Source organism: Panulirus ornatus, chromosome 43 (genome assembly GCF_036320965.1).
Source record: "Panulirus ornatus isolate Po-2019 chromosome 43, ASM3632096v1, whole genome shotgun sequence".
NCBI classification, from domain to species: Eukaryota; Metazoa; Arthropoda; class Malacostraca; order Decapoda; family Palinuridae; genus Panulirus; species Panulirus ornatus.
Genome location: NC_092266.1, coordinates 17,246,635 through 17,266,480, shown reverse-complemented (window position 1 = coordinate 17,266,480; position 19,846 = coordinate 17,246,635). Strand labels below are relative to the sequence as shown.

The following is a 19,846-nucleotide window of genomic DNA, read 5'->3' as shown; positions in this document are numbered from 1 at the left end:
AGAAGAGGTAGTGAAAGCTTTGAGGAAGATGAAAGCCAGCAAGGTAGCAGGTTTGGATGGTATTGCTGCGGAATCTATTAAAAAAGGGGGTGACTGTGCTGTTGACTGGTTGGTGAGGATATTCAATGTATGTATGGTTCATGCGGAAGTGCCTGAGGATTGGCGGAACGCATGCATAGCGCCATTGTGCAAAGGCAAAGGGGAGAAAGGTGAGTGTTCAAATTACAAAGGTATAAGTTTGTTGAGTATTCCAGGGAAATCATATGGGAGGGTACTGACTGAGAGGGTACAGGCATGTACAGAGCATCAAACTGGGAAAGAGCAGTGTTGTTTCAGAAGTGGTAGAGGATGTGTGGATCAATTATATTTATTCATTAATTATACTTAGTCACTGTCTCCCATGTTAGCAAGGTAGCACATGGAAACAGACGAAAGAATGGCCCAACCCACCCATTTACACATGCATATACATAAACACCCACACACGCATATATACATACCTATATATTTCAATGTGTACATACATATACATACACAGGCATATACACAGGTACATATTCATACTTGCTGCCTTCATCCATTTCCATAGCCATCCCGCCACACATGAAACAGCACCCCCCCCCCCCACTGGTGTGTGCGTGCGAGGTAGCGCAAGGAAAAGACAACAAAGGTCACATTCGTTCACACTCAGTCTCTAGCTGTCATAGTAATGCACCAAAACCACAGCTCCCTTTCCACATCCAGATCCTATAAAACTTTCCATGGTTTACCCCAGATGCTTCACATGCCCTGGTTCAATCCATTGACAGCATGTCGACCCTGGTATACTACATTGTTCCAATTCACTCTATTCCTTGCACACCTTTCACCCTCCGGTATGTTCAGGCCTCGATCGCTTAAAATCTTTTTCACTCCATCCTTCAACCTCCAATTTGGTCTCCCACTTATCCTCGTTCCCTCCACCTCTGACATATATCTTCTCTGTCAATCTTTCCTCACTCATTCTCTCCATGTGACCAAACCATTTCAAAGGCATATACAGTGCAAGGATTGGCACTGATATAGCTTAGAAGATAGCGTTTGAACGGCTATCAATGTATGTATGGTTCATGTGGAAGTGCCTGAAGACTGGTGGAACGCATGCATAGCGCCATTGTGCAAAGGCAAATGGGAGAAAGGTGAGTGTTCAAATTACAAAGGTATAAGTTTGTTGAGTATTCCAGGGAAATCATATGGGAGGGTACTGACTGAGAGGGTAAAGGCATGTACAGAGCATCAAACTGGGAAAGAGCAGTGTTGTTTCAGAAGTGGTAGAGGATGTGTGGATCAATTATATTTATTCATTTATTAATCATACTTAGTCGCTGTCTCCCACGTTAGCAAGGTAGCACATGGAAACAGACGAAAAAATGGTCCAACCCACCCATTTACACATGCATATACATAAACACCCACACACGCATATATACATACCTATACATTTCAATGTGTACATACATATACTTACACAGACATATACACAAGTACATATTCATACTTGCTGCCTTCATCCATTTCCACAGCCATCCCGCCACACATAAAACAGCACCCCCCCCACTGGTGTGCACGTGCCAGGTAGTGCAAGGAAAAGACAACAAAGGTCACATTTGTTCACACTCAGTCTCTAGCTGTCATAGTAATGCACCAAAACCACAGCTCCCTTTCCACATCCAGATCCCATAAAACTTTCCATGGTTTACCCCAGATGCTTCACATGCCCTGGTTCAATCCACTGACAGCACGTCGACCCTGGTATACTACATTGTTCCAATTCACTCTATTCCTTGCACACCTTTCACCCTCCGGTATGTTCAGGCCCCGATCGCTTAAAATCTTTTTCACTCCATCCTTCAACCTCCAATTTGGTCTCCCATTTATCCTCGTTCCCTCCACCTCTGACATATATCCTCTTTGTCAATCTTTCCTCACTCATTCTCTCCATGTAACCAAACCATTTCAAAGGTATATATAGTGCAAGGATTGGCATTGATATAGCTTAGAAGATAGCATTTGAACGGCATTTTCATTTCTACTAACAGCATTTCAACTACACATGGATACATACAGCCTTCTGGTAGTATCATATTGCATAAAATAATAAGAAATAATCAAAAGAAGGTTCAGTACTTACAAAACAATCTTGATGTTTTCTTCATGCAAAGTATGGTAAATTCAATCAATACGTAAAGTAGATTACATCTGGCTTAAGAAATTTGAAGGAGGGGGTATGAGTTCATTAATATAGACACTAATATCATTGAGCAGGACATCTGAAGCAGATGATAGGCTAGGAACTGGATTCTAAAGTGACATAGTAACACTCAGTTGGAGGCTTTTTTGAAGATTTCTTCCAACACCATCTGCCTCAATAACTTCAATTTATGTATGAGCAGTTTCTCTTTTATTCAATAAACTGCCATAATCTATCACTCTCTTATAAATGCACAGTGCCCAAGCACATCAATGAATCTGTCACACATTTTCACCATGGCATCTATAGGCACTTTCTCAGCAGTGTTCTCAATTCAATCTTCATTATCACTGCTATCATCATGCTTATCTTGATTTAACACCATTTCTGCAATCCCCCCCAACATTCAAAGAGTTCACAACTGGAGCATCATTGTCACTCTTCAACACTTTGATATTTGCTTCCCTTGGCTTATTCACACATTCTGATGGTAAACCTTTTCCATAATTAAGGAGCCCTGATTTCATCTTTTCACTTGTCACATAAAATCCTCCAAACTCTTCATTTGGTGCATCATCCATATAAAACACTGTTTCAGGCCACGTAGATGGTGTCTTTAATGCTAAACTCCTTTTGGTAGCCTGTCAACCTCATGCCTCTGTTCAGCAAGTATATGGTAAAAAAGAAAAAGAAAGTCATTACATTCACTTTTAAATACTCTTTAAATTCCTTGGTCACATGGATGAATTAAAAATGTCATATTTGGGGGGAAAGTAAATGCCAAAAACATTAACTCCACAAGTTGTGAAGTCCAGTGGGGATGTGCTGAACAATTGTCTGGAAACAACAAAATCTTACAGTTTCCTTCAAGTCCTGCTTGCCTAAAATAATCACACACACCACTTGTACAAAGTAGTTATGAAAATAGAAAATAAGTCCCTGGTTACACACGCTTTCTTATTTGCATAATAGAAAACAGGTGGAAGTTCGCACTCCCTTAAAACACCTTGGATGTTTGCTCTTCCTGATCACACCAAGTTTACATTTGTGAGTGCCTGCTGCATTTGCATACCTAAGAATATTCAGCCTGTCTTCAGTATCTTTCACTCCAGTAAGTACCACCTCAACAGCTGTTGTTGGTTTTTCTAGAAATAAAATGCCGCAACAATGAGGTTTCATCAACATAATAAACTTGTCCAGATGAAAAGCTTTCACCTGAAATTATCTTTGTAAAGTTTATCAATGTAGCTTTCTCCTGCCTCTTGATCAGACAAAGCTTTATCACCAGAAATTTTAAGATAAATCTATACCATGACACTTCTTAAATTTCTGCAACCAACCTACTGATGCTGAATATTAAGTCACCTTCATTCTTCAGTTCTTCATGATATATCTTAGCTTGTGCCATGATCAACATACCAGTCAGATGACAAATCCTTTCTTTCAACACACTATCAAGATCTTCATTTTTTGCTCTCTGCAATGTTTTTCTATTTTTCATTAATTTCTGTTCATTACTTTCAGTGTAAAACTTCAGCAACTTGTCTTTCTGTTTCTTTAAATTGCATATGGTAGCCATTCCCACTCCATACTCCTAAGTCAGTCACCTCACTGCCACATCATGATCAAGATTTTGCATTAACTCCACTTTCTTCACTACTGATAATGAGAGGTGCTTTCTTTACTTTCTCTCACTGTCACCTATAGGAGTTTCTTCAACTCTTTTTGACTCTACCACAGTGTTTGATACATATGTGGTATCTTGGAAGAATAAGGGTTCACTTTGGTTAGTACATATGTAGTTTTTGCTTTCAAAACTCTTAGGCAGGAGCTTGGCAGGCATATATTGGAGATGGAAGACCAAACTTGCATAATTCATAGCACTGCCTTAAGTTATAAGCATTATCTTCAAACTGTATTAGTCAGTGTGCTTGATTATGGCAGAGAAGTAGTACCACAACTGAAGCCTGCCGCCATGCCACTCCAACCCCACCAATCATGCTGATATTCTTGTTAAACGTGACTCAGATCAACTAAGATACGATGAATGTCCATTTTGTGAAGATGAGAGGTACAGTGACTCTATAGAAGACAAATATGGTGAACATGATCCACACACACTGCCATCAAAACAAACACAGTGTGTGAGTGGCAGGGATGAAGTGGGCAGCTGCACATGGGGCTGACAGGATACATCACTTACATCAAATGACTTTGAGTGTGATTCCTCAAACTTGGTGATAGAAAATGCCTCTTCAAAGGAGCTTGATTTGTTCTATGGTTTTTTTGAACAACCATATGAAGTGGAGGAAACAAACAGACATAGGTATCTTTGGGAAACTTTTTGCCCATCTTCACCAAGCTCTAGACTGGATAACGGGACTAACACAACCAAGGATGAGACATATCTTTTCCTTAGTGAAATGATTCATGGGTCATTTGTAAAAAGAAACAGAATTAATGACTACTGGACAACAAATGATATGTATGATATGAAAAATTTTCATGACCACTTTATTCAACTATGAGTTATTCACGTTGTTGACATGAAACAACTTGGGCAAGAAGGAGACAAGTTGCCAAGAATATGGCAAAAACATGAACATATAGACACAAAATTCCATAAGAAGTTCACTCTATTTCAAGATTTATGAACAGATGAGAGGTTAGTGCTGTAAAGAGGTCGTATGGCATATGCCCTCTAAGATGCAACACTATTCACTACTTTAAACATGGATATTTCTATATTACATAAAAACAGTTATTCATATATAGCTATCATTACACTTTCACAAGAAAACTATGAGTGAAAGGAAACTATCCTGCTGCTATACTGCTTTCTGGCAATGCAGAGAGGGCTACATAACCTTGAAAGTATGCAAATATTGACAGTGAAAGGAAAGCCAAAGTCAGCTGAGCCCTATATTGTTGCAATAAGGAGAGATTATCCTATTCATTTTCATTACTAAATAAAATTATGCTTAAAATATTTTTTTCCAACTTTCGTAATTTCTGCCACAAAGGGGAGTAGGCAATAAAAGTATCCAGCCACAGTGGATGGGTTAATTGTAGGACTATGTTCCTTGCGCTACTTCACTAACACAGGAGAGAGCGACTAAGTATATTATAAAAAAAAAAAAAAATGAAAAAAATGTTCAGCTCCACAGCCAAGTGGAGTTGGTCCCTAAAGTGAAGACCTTTAGGAAACTAAGATGTTACTAGCCTTACTCTTGCTATAAAACACGATATATGAACATTGAAAGTACATGCTCTCAAGGATAGTAAGTTATGGATCTATTTATACATACTCTTGCGAGACTCTACAACCTGAGTGATCCATGCAGCCTCTGGAGGATCTGATATACTAATTGATATATTTTGCAACAATGCTCTCAAAATGATGTAAAAAATATAAAAAAAAAGTAACATTCAATGATGAGCACTTAGCTCAGTCATACCCAACAGATGCGAGAGAAACTGGAAAGAAATTGGAAACAAATTTGGGCAAGTGGGAAAAACAAGGCTTGCCCTACATACTAATGCTATCACTGTTACTGAACAATGAGAAGGCTCCAGCTTCTGGAGGAAGAGGAAGAGGTTCTTCCACTGGTGCCAGTCAACTGGGATTGTTGGCATGGAAGTCTTTGCACTATGTTTATCATCCCTGGGGGTAGAGGAGAAAGAATACTTCCCACGTATTCCCTGCATGTAGTAGAAGGAGACTAAAAGGGAGGAAGTGGGGGGCTGGAAACCCTCCCCTCTCATCTTTAATTTTCCAAAAGAGAGAACAGAGAAGGAGGCCAAGTGAGGATGTTCCCTCAAAGGCTCAGTCCTCTGCTCTTAACGTTACCTCGCCAACGCGGGAAATGGCAAATAAGAAAAAAATGTATACTGGAAAGATAACACTGGATCTTTGGTGATGGAAACATTTACCTGAGGTGAAACACCCATCATGAGGATCCATCTGAAGTTGTTTGTCCTAAACTTGCTTCTAATAGTACTTGACTGAAACCAGAAGATGAAGATCCTGGGCTAAAATGAGCAACTTGTGTCATGTCCAGCAGATGATATTGGCATGTTTCCTGGTTGGAAATGCTCTAAGCTGCTGTAGTATTACCCATGAGGACATAAATGCTCTTTCCCTGAAGAATAGGCTGGAATTCAAAGAATAATTTTCATGCAGAAAATCCCTAAGACCTAAGGACCAGTATCTATATGGCCCTCCAAAGAATGACAACCCTATTCTTGTTGATGAAGTCTGTCCATACTTGAAGGTCCAATGAAGGGTAACACAGGAAGAGTGGATTGTAGTCTGATCTGAGATAACCATCATACAAAAGGTTTCCTTAATATCTCAGAACTTGGCACTTCACAGCTGGAAAGAACCTGTTTACTTTATGTGTTGCTAAATGAACCCCATAACTGACATCAAATTTTTTCACAAACTTGTGAGACAGTCACCTTGACATACGTTTGAAAACACCAAAGATACAAGCCGCTGGAAAAAGAAATTATTTTTTCTGTGGGCAGGTCAGAATGATACTTGGAACTAGTCCCATAAAGGCCTAGACACTCGATCATCAGAGCAGGTATGAGATGTAACTGCTTCACTACTATGAAGCTTAGGAGTCTTCTCAACCTAGGTTGCATAGGAACATGCTTATATAGATCCTGTAAGTTAAAGTCTAGTATATACAAATGTCTCAGAAGGACATATTCTATCTATTGAATGGAGGTAATCCTGAACTGCTTTAGGAAAACATATCTATTGAAAGTGAATAAAATATGAGAAATCCTTTGGGAAAGTTCTTTTCTTTGAAAAAAGTTTGTTAAACAAAGGTAATCTATGATTAGGAAGTTTACCTCTGAGGCATGAAATGTAAGCCAGGAAGACCTACTTTTGGAGGGATTCTGAAGTACTCATTATATGAACTTACATGACTAAATAAGATAGTGGCTGAGAAGTGAATGAGGACTATGGCAGAGATGGTAAGAGATGTTGGCAAAAGTGATGGTAGAGTCAGTGGCACAGATAGGTGTACAGATGGTGGCAGAGGCAGTGGTAGTGCAGAGAGGATAGCTGAGATGGTGGTACTAGTGGTTGTGGAGATGATGGTAGTGGTGGTGCCTAAAAAAGGTGGCAAAGGTGGCTAGGAAGGATGGCAGAGGTGGCTATAGGAGTGGTGGCAGGTTTGAGGAAGACATAGTGGTAATGGTGAGTGATGGAAATAATAGCAGTAAAGGAAATGGTAGTGGTACTGGTGGTGGCAAAGGTGACAGAGGTGACAAGGAAGTAGCAGAAGGGATGGCAGAAATGGTGGAGGTTGGTAGGGGTGGCAGCAGAAGCGACAGCAGAACTGGTGGCAGAGGTGATTGTACAGGACGTGGTAGTGGCAAAGGTGATGATACAGATGGTGAAAGAGGTGAAGGTAGGAGTGGTAGAACTGGTGCCTGCAGAGGGAATTGCAGAGATGGTGGCACAGGTGGTTGTATATGCAGTGACAATGAGAATGACAGAGGTGGTGGTAATGGGAACAGGCACAGAGGTGGATGAGAAATGGTAGTATGGGATGGCAAAGATGTTAGAAGAGGTGGTGATAATAGTGAAGGCAAAGGGGATGACAAAGATAGCAGCACTGATAGTTACTGAAAAGGTGGCAGTACAAATGGTGGAAGAGGTGATGACAAAATTGATGGTAGTGGTGGTGGTCACAGAGGGGATATCAGAGGTAATGGAACAGGATGCTGGAGAGAAGGTGACAGAGCAGCTGCAGTGGTGGTTACACTTGGGCTGTCAAAGGTGGTGGAAGAATAGGTGTAAGAATTGGTGGCAAGGATGTCAGCAGATGCATTAGAACAGGTGGAGGGAGAAGTTATGGCAGTAAGGGTGGTGGTGGCAGAGGGAATAACAGAGGTAGTGACATAAGTAGTTGTGAAAAACAGTGGCAGAGATAGTGTTGATGGCAACAAAGTGATTGCAAGAGCAATGGCAGAAATGGTGGTAAAGGGTGGTGAAGCTGGTGGAAAAGGTGGTGGCAGGGGTCTGGTACTGGCAGTGGAAAAGTGGATAACAGAGGTGTTGGTACTGGTGGCTACAATGGGGATGGTAAAAGGTGGTGGCACAATGGAGGAAAAAGTGGTGTCGGTGATTTGGTTATTTGGTACTTGCCCTATTATCACAAAAGAGAGCAAGGCACTCTCATTATCCTGGATCATGGCTAGTGTTTTTAGGAAGTGAATGAATTCTGAAATTATGAAAAGCAAATTCTTCCTAAGAGGAGGCCAGTGAGCAAGACCCATTTCCTTTGCTAATTGGCTGACTCCTAAAAGAGAGAAAACAATTTCTGAGCATGTGAAAAGCTAGTGTTTGCTATAGAAGGGGCCAATGAGTAAGCTTTCTTTCTCTTACTCATTGGCTGATTCTAATTTAAAAAAAATAGCTTTCCCCTCCAAAAAACTAAATAAGATTTTGTACCAGACCCTTTAAGAATGTACCAAAGAGGTTACAAATTTCAGGAGAACTTCAATGAAAGATTAACAAACACAACACAGTTGCAATACAGCAGCTCTCTGAATTAATTATCAATGAGACACTTTCCTTCTGCTGTTATATTCGTCAAAACTGCAGTCATAATCTATACCTGAAAGTATTATGAATTCTCTATCACAGGCATCATTCAAATCAAACTAGCAATGCATGAAGCAAGCATACTATACATAGTTAAAATCAAGTATTCTTTGAAACACATGGCAAGCCTCATTGTTGTCATTTGCTACCTAGTGCCATTCCAGTTATTATGCTTGACTATGAAACTTTTACAAGTATATGAAGAGCATAATATCAAAATTCTTTCTGCCACCATTCATCATGGATGATTTCCTTCAGCTACTACAGTGTATCTTAAAATCAACAACTTATAGTCTCCTTTTTCTGCTCATTAGAAATACAAAAAGCTGTTGACAAGTTAATGCAAACTCAAACACAAGATGATATTAAACCAACAAGACCTAGAACGCATAATCTCTAATTGAATTACAAACATAGTCATACTATAGGTTTTAAAATGGCAGTAGTTAAAGCTTTCTTAGATGAATGTCAATAATATACTTCTATTCACTCAAATATCTGCATTAGTCTTCAATCTTTCTGTTTCATTTGTGTAAAACAATTATCATACCACAGAGCCTTTAGCACTGCCCCTTGACTTATAAAAAGCACTGGTCCATTCAAACTTTAATCCACTCTCAAAAATCATTAATGCTGTGGATAAAACAATATAAGTATGTTGAATTTTGTGCCATCCAAGTTAAAGGAGCAAGCACAGCAGTAAGCACACTCATGTAGTACTCTATTTCCCAAGATTATGGCTGAAAAAAAAGGAGGAAATGTAGAATCTTATTATACTGCAATTCTATATGTAAATGACAATACTAAGATGACTTCCTATTTGTTCTAAATGTTAAATTATCTACTGTAAGAAAAGTTTACTTATCATCAGCGAGTGATTTCTATAAATTGCAACTATATCAAACTGAACTGATAAACAGGTCTTCTGGTACTACAGTGGTTTATAATGGTCATACAAATGATATAATAACAACCTGAGAGCATAGAACTTTTAGTGACTGTTTCAGAAACATAATTATTATCAAGGCTCAAAGGTAAATCCTTAGATATTTGAGACTTTTTATCTATTGGTTAGAGTCAATGTCTATTCTTTCTAAGCATTGAAACTAAGTACCAATTTGCATTCCTGTTTCTGTAACTTAGAATCTTGTTTTCATAAAATTCTAGTGATTATTCACATAGAATGCACTGACTACATCTTTTATATATGCAGTGAAAGAGGCATGATGACTAAAAAGCTTTAATTCTCATAAAATCATAATTAGCATTATATGAAATAAGTAAATGTATCTAAAAATATAAATGTGAATAAAACATAAGGAAATGGTAACTCTTTGCTGTACTGCAACAGACGCTATCATCTGAAAATATTTCAATGAAAAACTGTAAGAAATTTATCAGGTATGTATACTAGTTATCATGATATATTTTCTACATATCTAAACATGAATCAATGTGATCTTTCATAGTCAGCAAAATCATAGGAAACATATTAATGTCATTTGCAAACTGAAAAGAATGAAGTTTTGAAAAAAGATTAAATACATATAGGCCTAATCACTTCCAACCTTAAAAAGCCATATAATTATTCAAATACATTCTACTGACTCATCTAAGGTCATTAATCAATCCCACAAGCTGATACTATCTACATGTAAAATTATTTACTTGAAACATTTGGGCTTTTCACATTTGTGCATTCATATTACTCTTTTCCCACTTATCTTTTGAATGAATATTCATTTTCCCAAGATTTTGCTTATCAAAATTTTCTCCATTCCAAACATATATGAATATCCATTCAAAACCCATGTAACACTCAAATTAGACTTTGATGTAAGTACTTATATCAAAAAACCCTTTCATATGCAGAGATATATTCTAAAGTAACAATTATATTAGTGACAAGAGCGAGGTGGTGCGTCAGACTGAGTTGTTGCTGTTGGGAGGTGGAGATAGCACTTGAGGCAGAGATGATGATGGTGTTGTGGTGGTGGTGGCGACACTAGGGGAGGGACTCTACACTCTACCTTCTTCCCCTCTCGTTCTTGAGTGTTCCGCCGTACTTGGATCTAGTCCCAACCAGGTCTATAATTTCAGGGATACAGCTTGCGAATATTGCCTAAGTAGAGATGGAGCACAGAACTTTAAGTAGCACCAACACACAAATCACACTGTTGCCAAATTTCATGCAAGAGTTTAGGCACACTTTCACCGTGGTCAACATGGCTCTGAGGGGTATACAGTGGCTTATGTAAAGAAAGATAATGATTTGTAAAATGCCAACATGTATTACCACCTCTCATTGCCTTTGCTCTGTTGACAGGAGCTTAGCAGAGTGCCAACAGCTCCCGTAGCCCACGTTTGATGGCCTTAATATAGGTAGAAAATACAAAAACCATCGAAGTTGATTTATGGGAGGACTAAACTAGGTGATGATCATCCCATGCAACATGTGCCTAAACAGTCGCGGGTCACGGGAGTATAAAAAAGTTGAGTATGATTCTACGGGCTCTCTCCTAACTGATACCTCCGTCCATGTGACCGTTTGTACTCGCCGCCATACTTGGACCTGTTGCCTACGATCTCGGTGATTTCTGGTATCCAGCTGGCAAACACAGCCTAGAGGAACCATAGCAGGCCAGTCAGACGAGGACCGGCATGGGTCGAGGTGCTAGTCTAGAAGACTTAGGGCAGAGGATTTTGGGAACTATAGGACAGCAGGTTTAACGAGGGGCAGATGACACGACATGGGAGTGATGATGGCAAAGCACCAAGTATGGGCTTAATAAAAGAAAGGACTTGGGACTAGAGGATGTTGGCTGTAAAAATAGGACATAAAAAGTAATAAAAGGATATAAAGGCAAATACCATTTACAGGCCAAAGCCTATGAAGGCAAATCAAGAAAACTGTACAAAACTTTAGAAGAGAAGGGTAAACTTTAAATCAGAAGTACCACTTATAAGGACAAAAGTGATTCATATAGGTAAGTTGGGTCCTTAGGAACTGGTTTTAAGAACCATACAACAGTTGAAACAAAAAAAGAATAAATAAAGGCTATGGCAATGTCAAGCAGACCATGCTACAATGAGCAAATTTGCAAGCTGATAATCAGTGGGGAAGTTCAAAAGAAAGATAATACATGAAACAAAAGCGGCAACAGACTGGCATATTCCATGGGATGGGAACAATGAATCTGAATGGGCAAATAGATAAAATAATCAGAATAAAATGCAAAGATGTTATCTCTGAAGCAGACAATCATGCAGTCATGTGTAATCTTGGGAAGTAATAAGTAGGGATTGTAGACTGAAGTACCAACATGCCCACAAACAAAAGGGAACATGTTTGAATGAAGTGCTAAAGGCCGATAGCAAAATAGCAAAAACAGAAAATGTTTTGCATGAAGTGCTAAGGTCCACAGTATAGACAATCTCAACAGTAAAAAGAAATACTATCATATAATGGTGAAAATAGAACAGAGCACTGAATGGTACAGAGGCCAAGAAAGATAGGTTAAACTTCAGTGTACAGTAAAAGGACATTCAGCAACATTATCAAAGTATGTCGTAAAGAAATCTTGAGATAATACTCTAGATCAGAACTGAGGAGTAAAGGAAAATGAAAAGGACTTAACAAGTACTTTCTTGGATGACAACAGTACTGCACACTTTATGATTCCTAAGACTACACGATTCCAAAAGGGTTCTTTATATATAATAATCTAAATACGGAGAAGTGTGTGTGTGTGTGTGTGTGTGTGTGTGTGTGTGTGTGTGTGTGTGGTTATATGGTGATAAAATGATGAAATTCAAAAACTATACCTTAATGAATAAGTATATTCAAAAGGTGTTCCTTGGATGGATATGTAGCTCTCAACAGCTATGTATGCATATAGCTAGGCACTGTTTAGTTAAGGAAACTGATGCATTATACAGAGCTAGATGGATATAAACACTTTAGTTTGTAGGTTCTTAAAATACCAATAAACAAAGAAACAATGGGAGATGTAGGAGTAATGATTATGAGGTGGATGATTAACAACCCAACTGGAGCAAAAAGATGAGTGTTAATTATTTAGCAGGGCACATATCCTTCAGGAGAAAGGCAATTTAAGATAAATGGATGTAACTGAGAAGCAATACAAGGAAGAAATAAAAGATTAAAGAAGGTTGTAAAATACAAAATATCGTCATGTGATTTAAAAACTAGTGCATACCAAGGCTGGAAGATAGTTATCTAAACAGATACAGGAAAAAAGAAAAGTTTTAGTGAAAAAAGGCAGATACATTGTGATTTAAAAGGAGATTCATTAAAGATACTCAGGAGGCAAACTTATAAGATCAATAAATCAAGTTATCATCATGAAACCTAACTAAAAGACTGAAAAAAGTCCAATTTTAATTCTATGCTTTATGGTACACTTAATTTGTTTCTACATCAAGCACAAACATGAAAGCTACTTGGTTACCAAAAGAATAGGCAGACTGAGTCTGAGATGACTGTGTATCCCATATATAATTGTGAAAAAGAGGGACTGAAAAAGCTTAAAAAAGGCAACCATTAGGGTTTCTCTCTCTCTCTCTCTCTCTCTCTCTCTCTCTCTCTCTCTCTCTCTCTCTCTCTCTCTCTCTCTCTCTCTCTCTCTTTCTGTATGTATTTTCATCAAATTACTTTTATGGGATCCCTGAAGCTTTAAAGTGGCATTCCAATTAGGAGACGAAAATCATTGAGTTCTTTACAGTGAGTAGTTCCTTGACAAGACTTGTTCCTTTCTGTCAATTGATGATGATGCACCCTTGCCAAAAGTGAACTTTTGCTCACAGTGTAACCACTACCAAGTGAAGTCTGGTAACACCCATGTACTGCATATGTGTACATATACCAAATATCTATATTTAGCTACAAAACTTCATTAAAGATGATTTTCGATCCCTAAATCATGCTATCCCACACTTCATCATCTCCAAACAGGCTAACAAAAAGTACATACCACAAGGACATAGAAAGAAATGTCATCCAAACTTCTCACAAATTACACACATAAAGTACAGAGACAGCTCAGACTGATATAACTCACTATCACCTGAAATCAGAGAACAAATCCAAATTCTAAATATCACCATCACTAACCTACTAACAGAAAGACATACTGAAAATTGACACTCAAAACAATGAATCAAAAGACCCACAGCAACCAAGTGAGGTGCATATTAAAGAATATCTACACTTACATCAATCCAGTCCTCATTTGTGAAGCACTTCTAACCCATTCCAATGACATCCACTAACCTAAAGAACACACACACACACACACACACACACATACACACACACCAATACAGACTCAGAAGACACTACTTAAAAATCAGCATCAAATCAAACTCACCTCTAAACAGGAAAGTTATGAAAAACCTACACAAAATCCATTCAGAAACATCTGGTCACCCATCCTATGATACAAAGAATACTATCAAATCTCTCCTGTTACAGGCCTTGACAGAATATCAAATTTCACACAAAATACTTTAGCCCATTTGCAATCCAAGCACTTACAGACATCTTCAACCACTCCTGACTATGCAACAAAATCCTTAACATCTGAAACTTGCCAACAAAATACTAATCCTAAAACCCTGTTAACCACTTAAATCCCCTTCCTACTGCCATAAATTACTTTTATCCTAAGCATCCTAATTCAGTGAATTTAAAAAAAATCCTATTCTCACCTAAACAACAGTTTCAGACCCAAACACCGACACCTTACCACGAACTGACTTCAAACACCATTTCCTAGATGGCCTCAAAAAACCTCCAACCCCTTCCTATACTGAAAGAATGGCATATGACATCAACAAAGCATTCGCAACGTCCCCCGACACATCATCACATAAAAGATACTTGAAACCACCTTCCTCAACAATGGTAAAAAGGAGTTGACCAATTTCATAACCATCCACCATGGCAGAGTTACTCATAATGGCTTCACCTCTAACACACTTAAACTCCTACCAAGTTCCCTAAGGAGCAGTTTTGTTTTTTCTCCAATACTGTTCAAGGTAAACTCTACAATGGAGTTCTCAAGGAGCATTTTTTTTTCTCCAATCCTCTTCGATATCTTTCAACATGGCCTCACATTACATGGAGATCCTCTCATATGCAGGCAACCTCACAATCTACCTACCACATCATGACACTGCAGTGGCAGCAAAAAACATCCAGCACTACATTAAACAACTGGAACAATGGGTCACAATCTACAGAATGTCTGGATCTCCAAAGACCTCTTCTTGAGACAAGCATGAATTCATCTAATACCCTCCATTTACCCTATGTCAACAACAAAGTGTGACACACAAACTAAATGTCTTCAGAACACTAACTGGCACCAGATTTGGACAAGAAAGGGAATCCTTTAATATTCTCTAATGCCTTCCATGCCTCTCATCAAACACAAATACAACAAAGCTGCAAGCTACACAAAATAGTGCAATCAGAAAGTCACTGGCTACCAAGCAATTACAAACACTCAGTTACTAAATAAGAAGACAGATTCTCCTAATATAACTTCATCTCAATATGCTTGGCACTAAATGTTATGCAATAGCACTATATCCCTCACACCCAAACCACTCCATAACTAATCACCACACCCTAAATGATAAATAAAAAGCTCACTCCTCTCTCACACTTCAGCAGCCTCTACTTCCAGATCTCCCAATCTCAACAAATGTTACATTAACAAAACATACACACACTGAAATAATCTGTCAAGAACTAAACAAACGCCCTCCTCCAACTTAATCTCAAACTTCATCCTATCAGACAAACACCCATCAGCAACAACTCTCCCAAGACAAAGACAAATCACAGTTTTCCTCTTCACTTCAGACATCACACATCCCTACAATGCTATAAACACTGTTTCATCATACACTGAGACACTTCATCCCCACGATGTAACCACTAAACCAATGGACAGGACTGATTTCCTGAGTGCTGCAGGAGCCTCATACAGATAGAAGGGACTCCTAGGCCATGAATCAACTAAGTATGTATCATATCTCTATAGTTACTCCAAGAACAATTTCTAATTGCCCATCTTCCAGCAGAAGGGAAATGTAGAATCCTTTGAAGAAAGAAGTTCTTTGATGAGACTGAACTCCCAAAAGGTGACTTAACTCTTTGTATAACCTTTAAGGGACAGAGGCCTGCATCATCACTTTGTTTGTGTGTGTGTGTGTGTGTGTGTGTGTGTGTATATATATATATATATATATATATATATATATATATATATATATATATATATATATATATATATTTCTTTCTTTCTTTCATACTATTCGCCGTTTCCCGAGTAGGCGAGGTAGCGTTAAGAACAAAGGACTGGGCCTTTGAGGGAACATCCTCATCTGGCCCCTTCTCTGTTCCTTCTTTTGGAAAAAAAAAAAAAAAAAACGAGAGGGGAGGATTTCCAGCCACCCGCTCCCTTCCCCTTTAGTCGCCTTCTACGACACGCAGGGAATACATGGGAAGTATTCTTTCTCCCCTATCCCCAGGGATATATATATATATATATATATATATATATATATATATATATATATATTTTATATTTATTTATTATACTTTGTCGCTGTCTCCCGCGCTTGCGAGGTAGCGCAAGGAAACAGACGAAAGAAATGGCCCAACCCCCCCCATACACATGTATATACATACGTCCACACACGCAAATATACATACCTACACAGCTTTCCATGGTTTACCCCAGACGCTTCACATGCCCTGCTTCAATCCACTGACAGCACGTCAACCCCGGTATACCACATCGCTCCAATTCACTCTATTCCTTGCCCTCCTTTCACCCTCCTGCATGTTCAGGCCCCGATCACACAAAATCTTTTTCACTCCATCTTTCCACCTCCAATTTGGTCTCCCTCTTCTCCTCGTTCCCTCCACCTCCGACACATATATCCTCTTGGTCAATCTTTCCTCACTCATTCTCTCCATGTGACCAAACCATTTCAAAACACCCTCTTCTGCTCTCTCAACCACGCTCTTTTTATTTCCACACATCTCTCTTACCCTTACGTTACTTACTCGATCAAACCACCTCACACCACACATTGTCCTCAAACATCTCATTTCCAGCACATCCATCCTCCTGCGCACAACTCTATCCATAGTCCACGCCTCGCAACCATACAACATTGTTGGAACCACTATTCCTTCAAACATACCCATTTTCGCTTTCCGAGATAATGTTCTCGACTTCCACATATTCTTCAAGGCTCCCAGAATTTTCGCCCCCTCCCCCACCCTAAGATCACTTCCGCTTCCATGGTTCCATCTGCCAGATCCACTCCCAGATATCTAAAACACTTCACTTCCTCCAGTTTTTCTCCATTCAAACTCACCTCCCAGTTGAATTGACCCTCAACCCTACTGTACCTAATAACCTTGCTCTTATTCACATTTACTCTTAACTTTCTTCTTTCACACACTTTACCAAACTCAGTCACCAGCTTCTGTAGTTTCTCACATGAATCAGCCACCAGCGCTGTATCATCAGCGAACAACAACTGACTCACTTCCCAAGCTCTCTCATCCCCAACAGACTTCATACTTGCCCCTCTTTCCAAAACTCTTGCATTCACCTCCCTAACAACCCCATCCATAAACAAATTAAACCACCATGGAGACATCACACACCCTGCTGCAAACCTACATTCACTGAGAACCAATCACTTTCCTCTCTTCCTACACGTACACATGCCTTACATCCTCGATAAAAACTTTTCACTGCTTCTAACAACTTGCCTCCCACACCATATATTCTTAATACATTCCACAGAGCATCTCTATCAACTCTATCATATGCCTTCTCCAGATCCATAAATGCTATATACAAATCCATTTGCTTTTCTAAGTATTTCTCACATACATTCTTCAAAGCAAACACCTGATCCACACATCCTCTACCACTTCTGAAACCACACTGCTCTTCCCCAATCTGATGCTCTGTACATGCCTTCACCCTCTCAATCAATACCCTCCATATAATTTGCCAGGAATACTCAACAAACTTATACCTCTGTAATTTGAGCACTCACTCTTATCCCCTTTGCCTTTGTACAATGGCACTATGCACGCATTCCCCCAATCCTCAGGCACCTCACCATGAGTCATACATACATTAAATAACCTTACCAACCAGTCAACAATACAGTCACCCCCTTTTTTAATAAATTCCACTGCAATACCATCCAAACCTGCTGCCTTGCCGGCTTTCATCTTCCTCAAAGCTTTTACTACCTCTTCTCTGTTTACCAACTCATTTTCCCTAACCCTCGCACTTTGCACACCACCTCGACCAAAACACCCTATATCTGCCACTCTATCATCAAACACATTCAACAAACCTTCAAAATACTCACTCCATCTCCTTTTCACATCACCACTACTTGTTATCACCTCCCCATTTGCGCCCTTCACTGAAGTTCCCATTTGCTCCCTTGTCTTACGCACTTTATTTACCTCCTTCCAGAACATCTTTTTATTCTCCCTAAAATTTAATGATACTCTCTCACCCAAACTCTCATTTATATTTATATATATATATATATATATATATATATATATATATATATATATATATATATATAAATATATATATATATATATATATATTTTTTTTTTTTTTATACTTTGTCGCTGTCTCCCGCGTTTGCGAGGTAGCGCAAGGAAACAGACAAAAGAAATGGCCCAACCCCCCCCCATACACATGTATATACATACGTCCACACACGCAAATATACATACCTACACAGCTTTCCATGGTTTACCCCAGATGCTTCACATGCCTTGATTCAATCCACTGACAGCACGTCAACCCCGGTATACCACATCGCTCCAATTCACTCTATTCCTTGCCCTCCTTTCACCCTCCTGCATGTTCAGGCCCCGATCACACAAAATCTTTTTCACTCCATCTTTCCACCTCCAATTTGGTCTCCCTCTTCTCCTCGTTCCCTCCACCTCCGACACATATATACTCTTGGTCAATCTTTCCTCACTCATTCTCTCCATGTGCCCAAACCATTTCAAAACACCCTCTTCTGCTCTCTCAACCACGCTCTTTTTATTTCCACACATCTCTCTTACCCTTACGTTACTTACTCGATCAAACCACCTCACACCACACATTGTCCTCAAACATCTCATTTCCAGCACATCCATCCTCCTGCGCACAACTCTATCCATAGTCCACGCCTCGCAACCATACGACATTGTTGGAACGACTATTCCTTCAAACATACCCATTTTTGCTTTCCGAGATAATGTTCTCGACTTCCACACATTCTTCAAGGCTCCCAGAATTTTCGCCCCCTCCCCCACCCTATGATCCACTTCCACTTCCATGTTTCCATCCGCTGCCAGATCCACACCCAGATATCTAAAACACTTCACTTCCTCCAGTTTTTCTCCATTCAAACTCAACTCCCAATTGGCTGCTCTCAATGGATGGGAAATGCTTCAAGACCAACAGCCCCATCTATTCCAAGAATGGCTTAAGCGTCGCGTCATGAGAAGAACCATCATAATGGAGTTGCAAGGACTGTGATCCTTGCTTTGGTTACAAGAATGTTCTTCCGCCCACCAGTGATGCTACTACATTTGTGAATCAAGAACCATTGCAACACAAACCTCGCCAGGTGGTAGAGTGTCCCGCAGTGTATCGAAACAGACTTCCCCAGAACTTTTTTAAAGGGGAGGTAAATGTTTATAGTTGTGTTACTGGAGTGATAGTTTTCATACATGGTGCTTTGACAAGAAAATAGTGAAATTGGAAAAAATGCAGATTAGACATTGAAGCTTATTGATACAGTGGTTAAACTGATGAGAACTACTATTGACGTTTGTGTAAATAAATTATACATTTCCCTTTTCCATAGCCAAAGGTTGAACCAGTATGTGACATTCA

At 39.2% G+C, this 19,846-nt stretch overlaps 1 protein-coding gene across 48 annotated transcripts in view; it reads right to left on the bottom strand.

Annotated features, from left to right (window-relative positions):
* slo (calcium-activated potassium channel slo) overlaps positions 1-19,846 on the bottom strand; it is a 1,069,848-nt gene that overhangs the window by 618,091 nt on the left and 431,911 nt on the right. For 36 of the 48 annotated variants that reach the window (XM_071687047.1, XM_071687048.1, XM_071687092.1 and 33 more), the window contains exon 7: positions 10,889-10,980. The exons of 5 other annotated variants lie outside the window; for them this stretch is intronic. In XM_071687047.1, the coding sequence (XP_071543148.1) occupies positions 10,889-10,980 (92 nt within the window). Of the gene's footprint in view, positions 1-10,888; positions 10,981-11,388; positions 11,481-19,846 lie in introns of all 48 variants that reach the window. 7 more of the 48 variants (XM_071687049.1, XM_071687051.1, XM_071687065.1 and 4 more) reach the window with 1 other exon arrangement.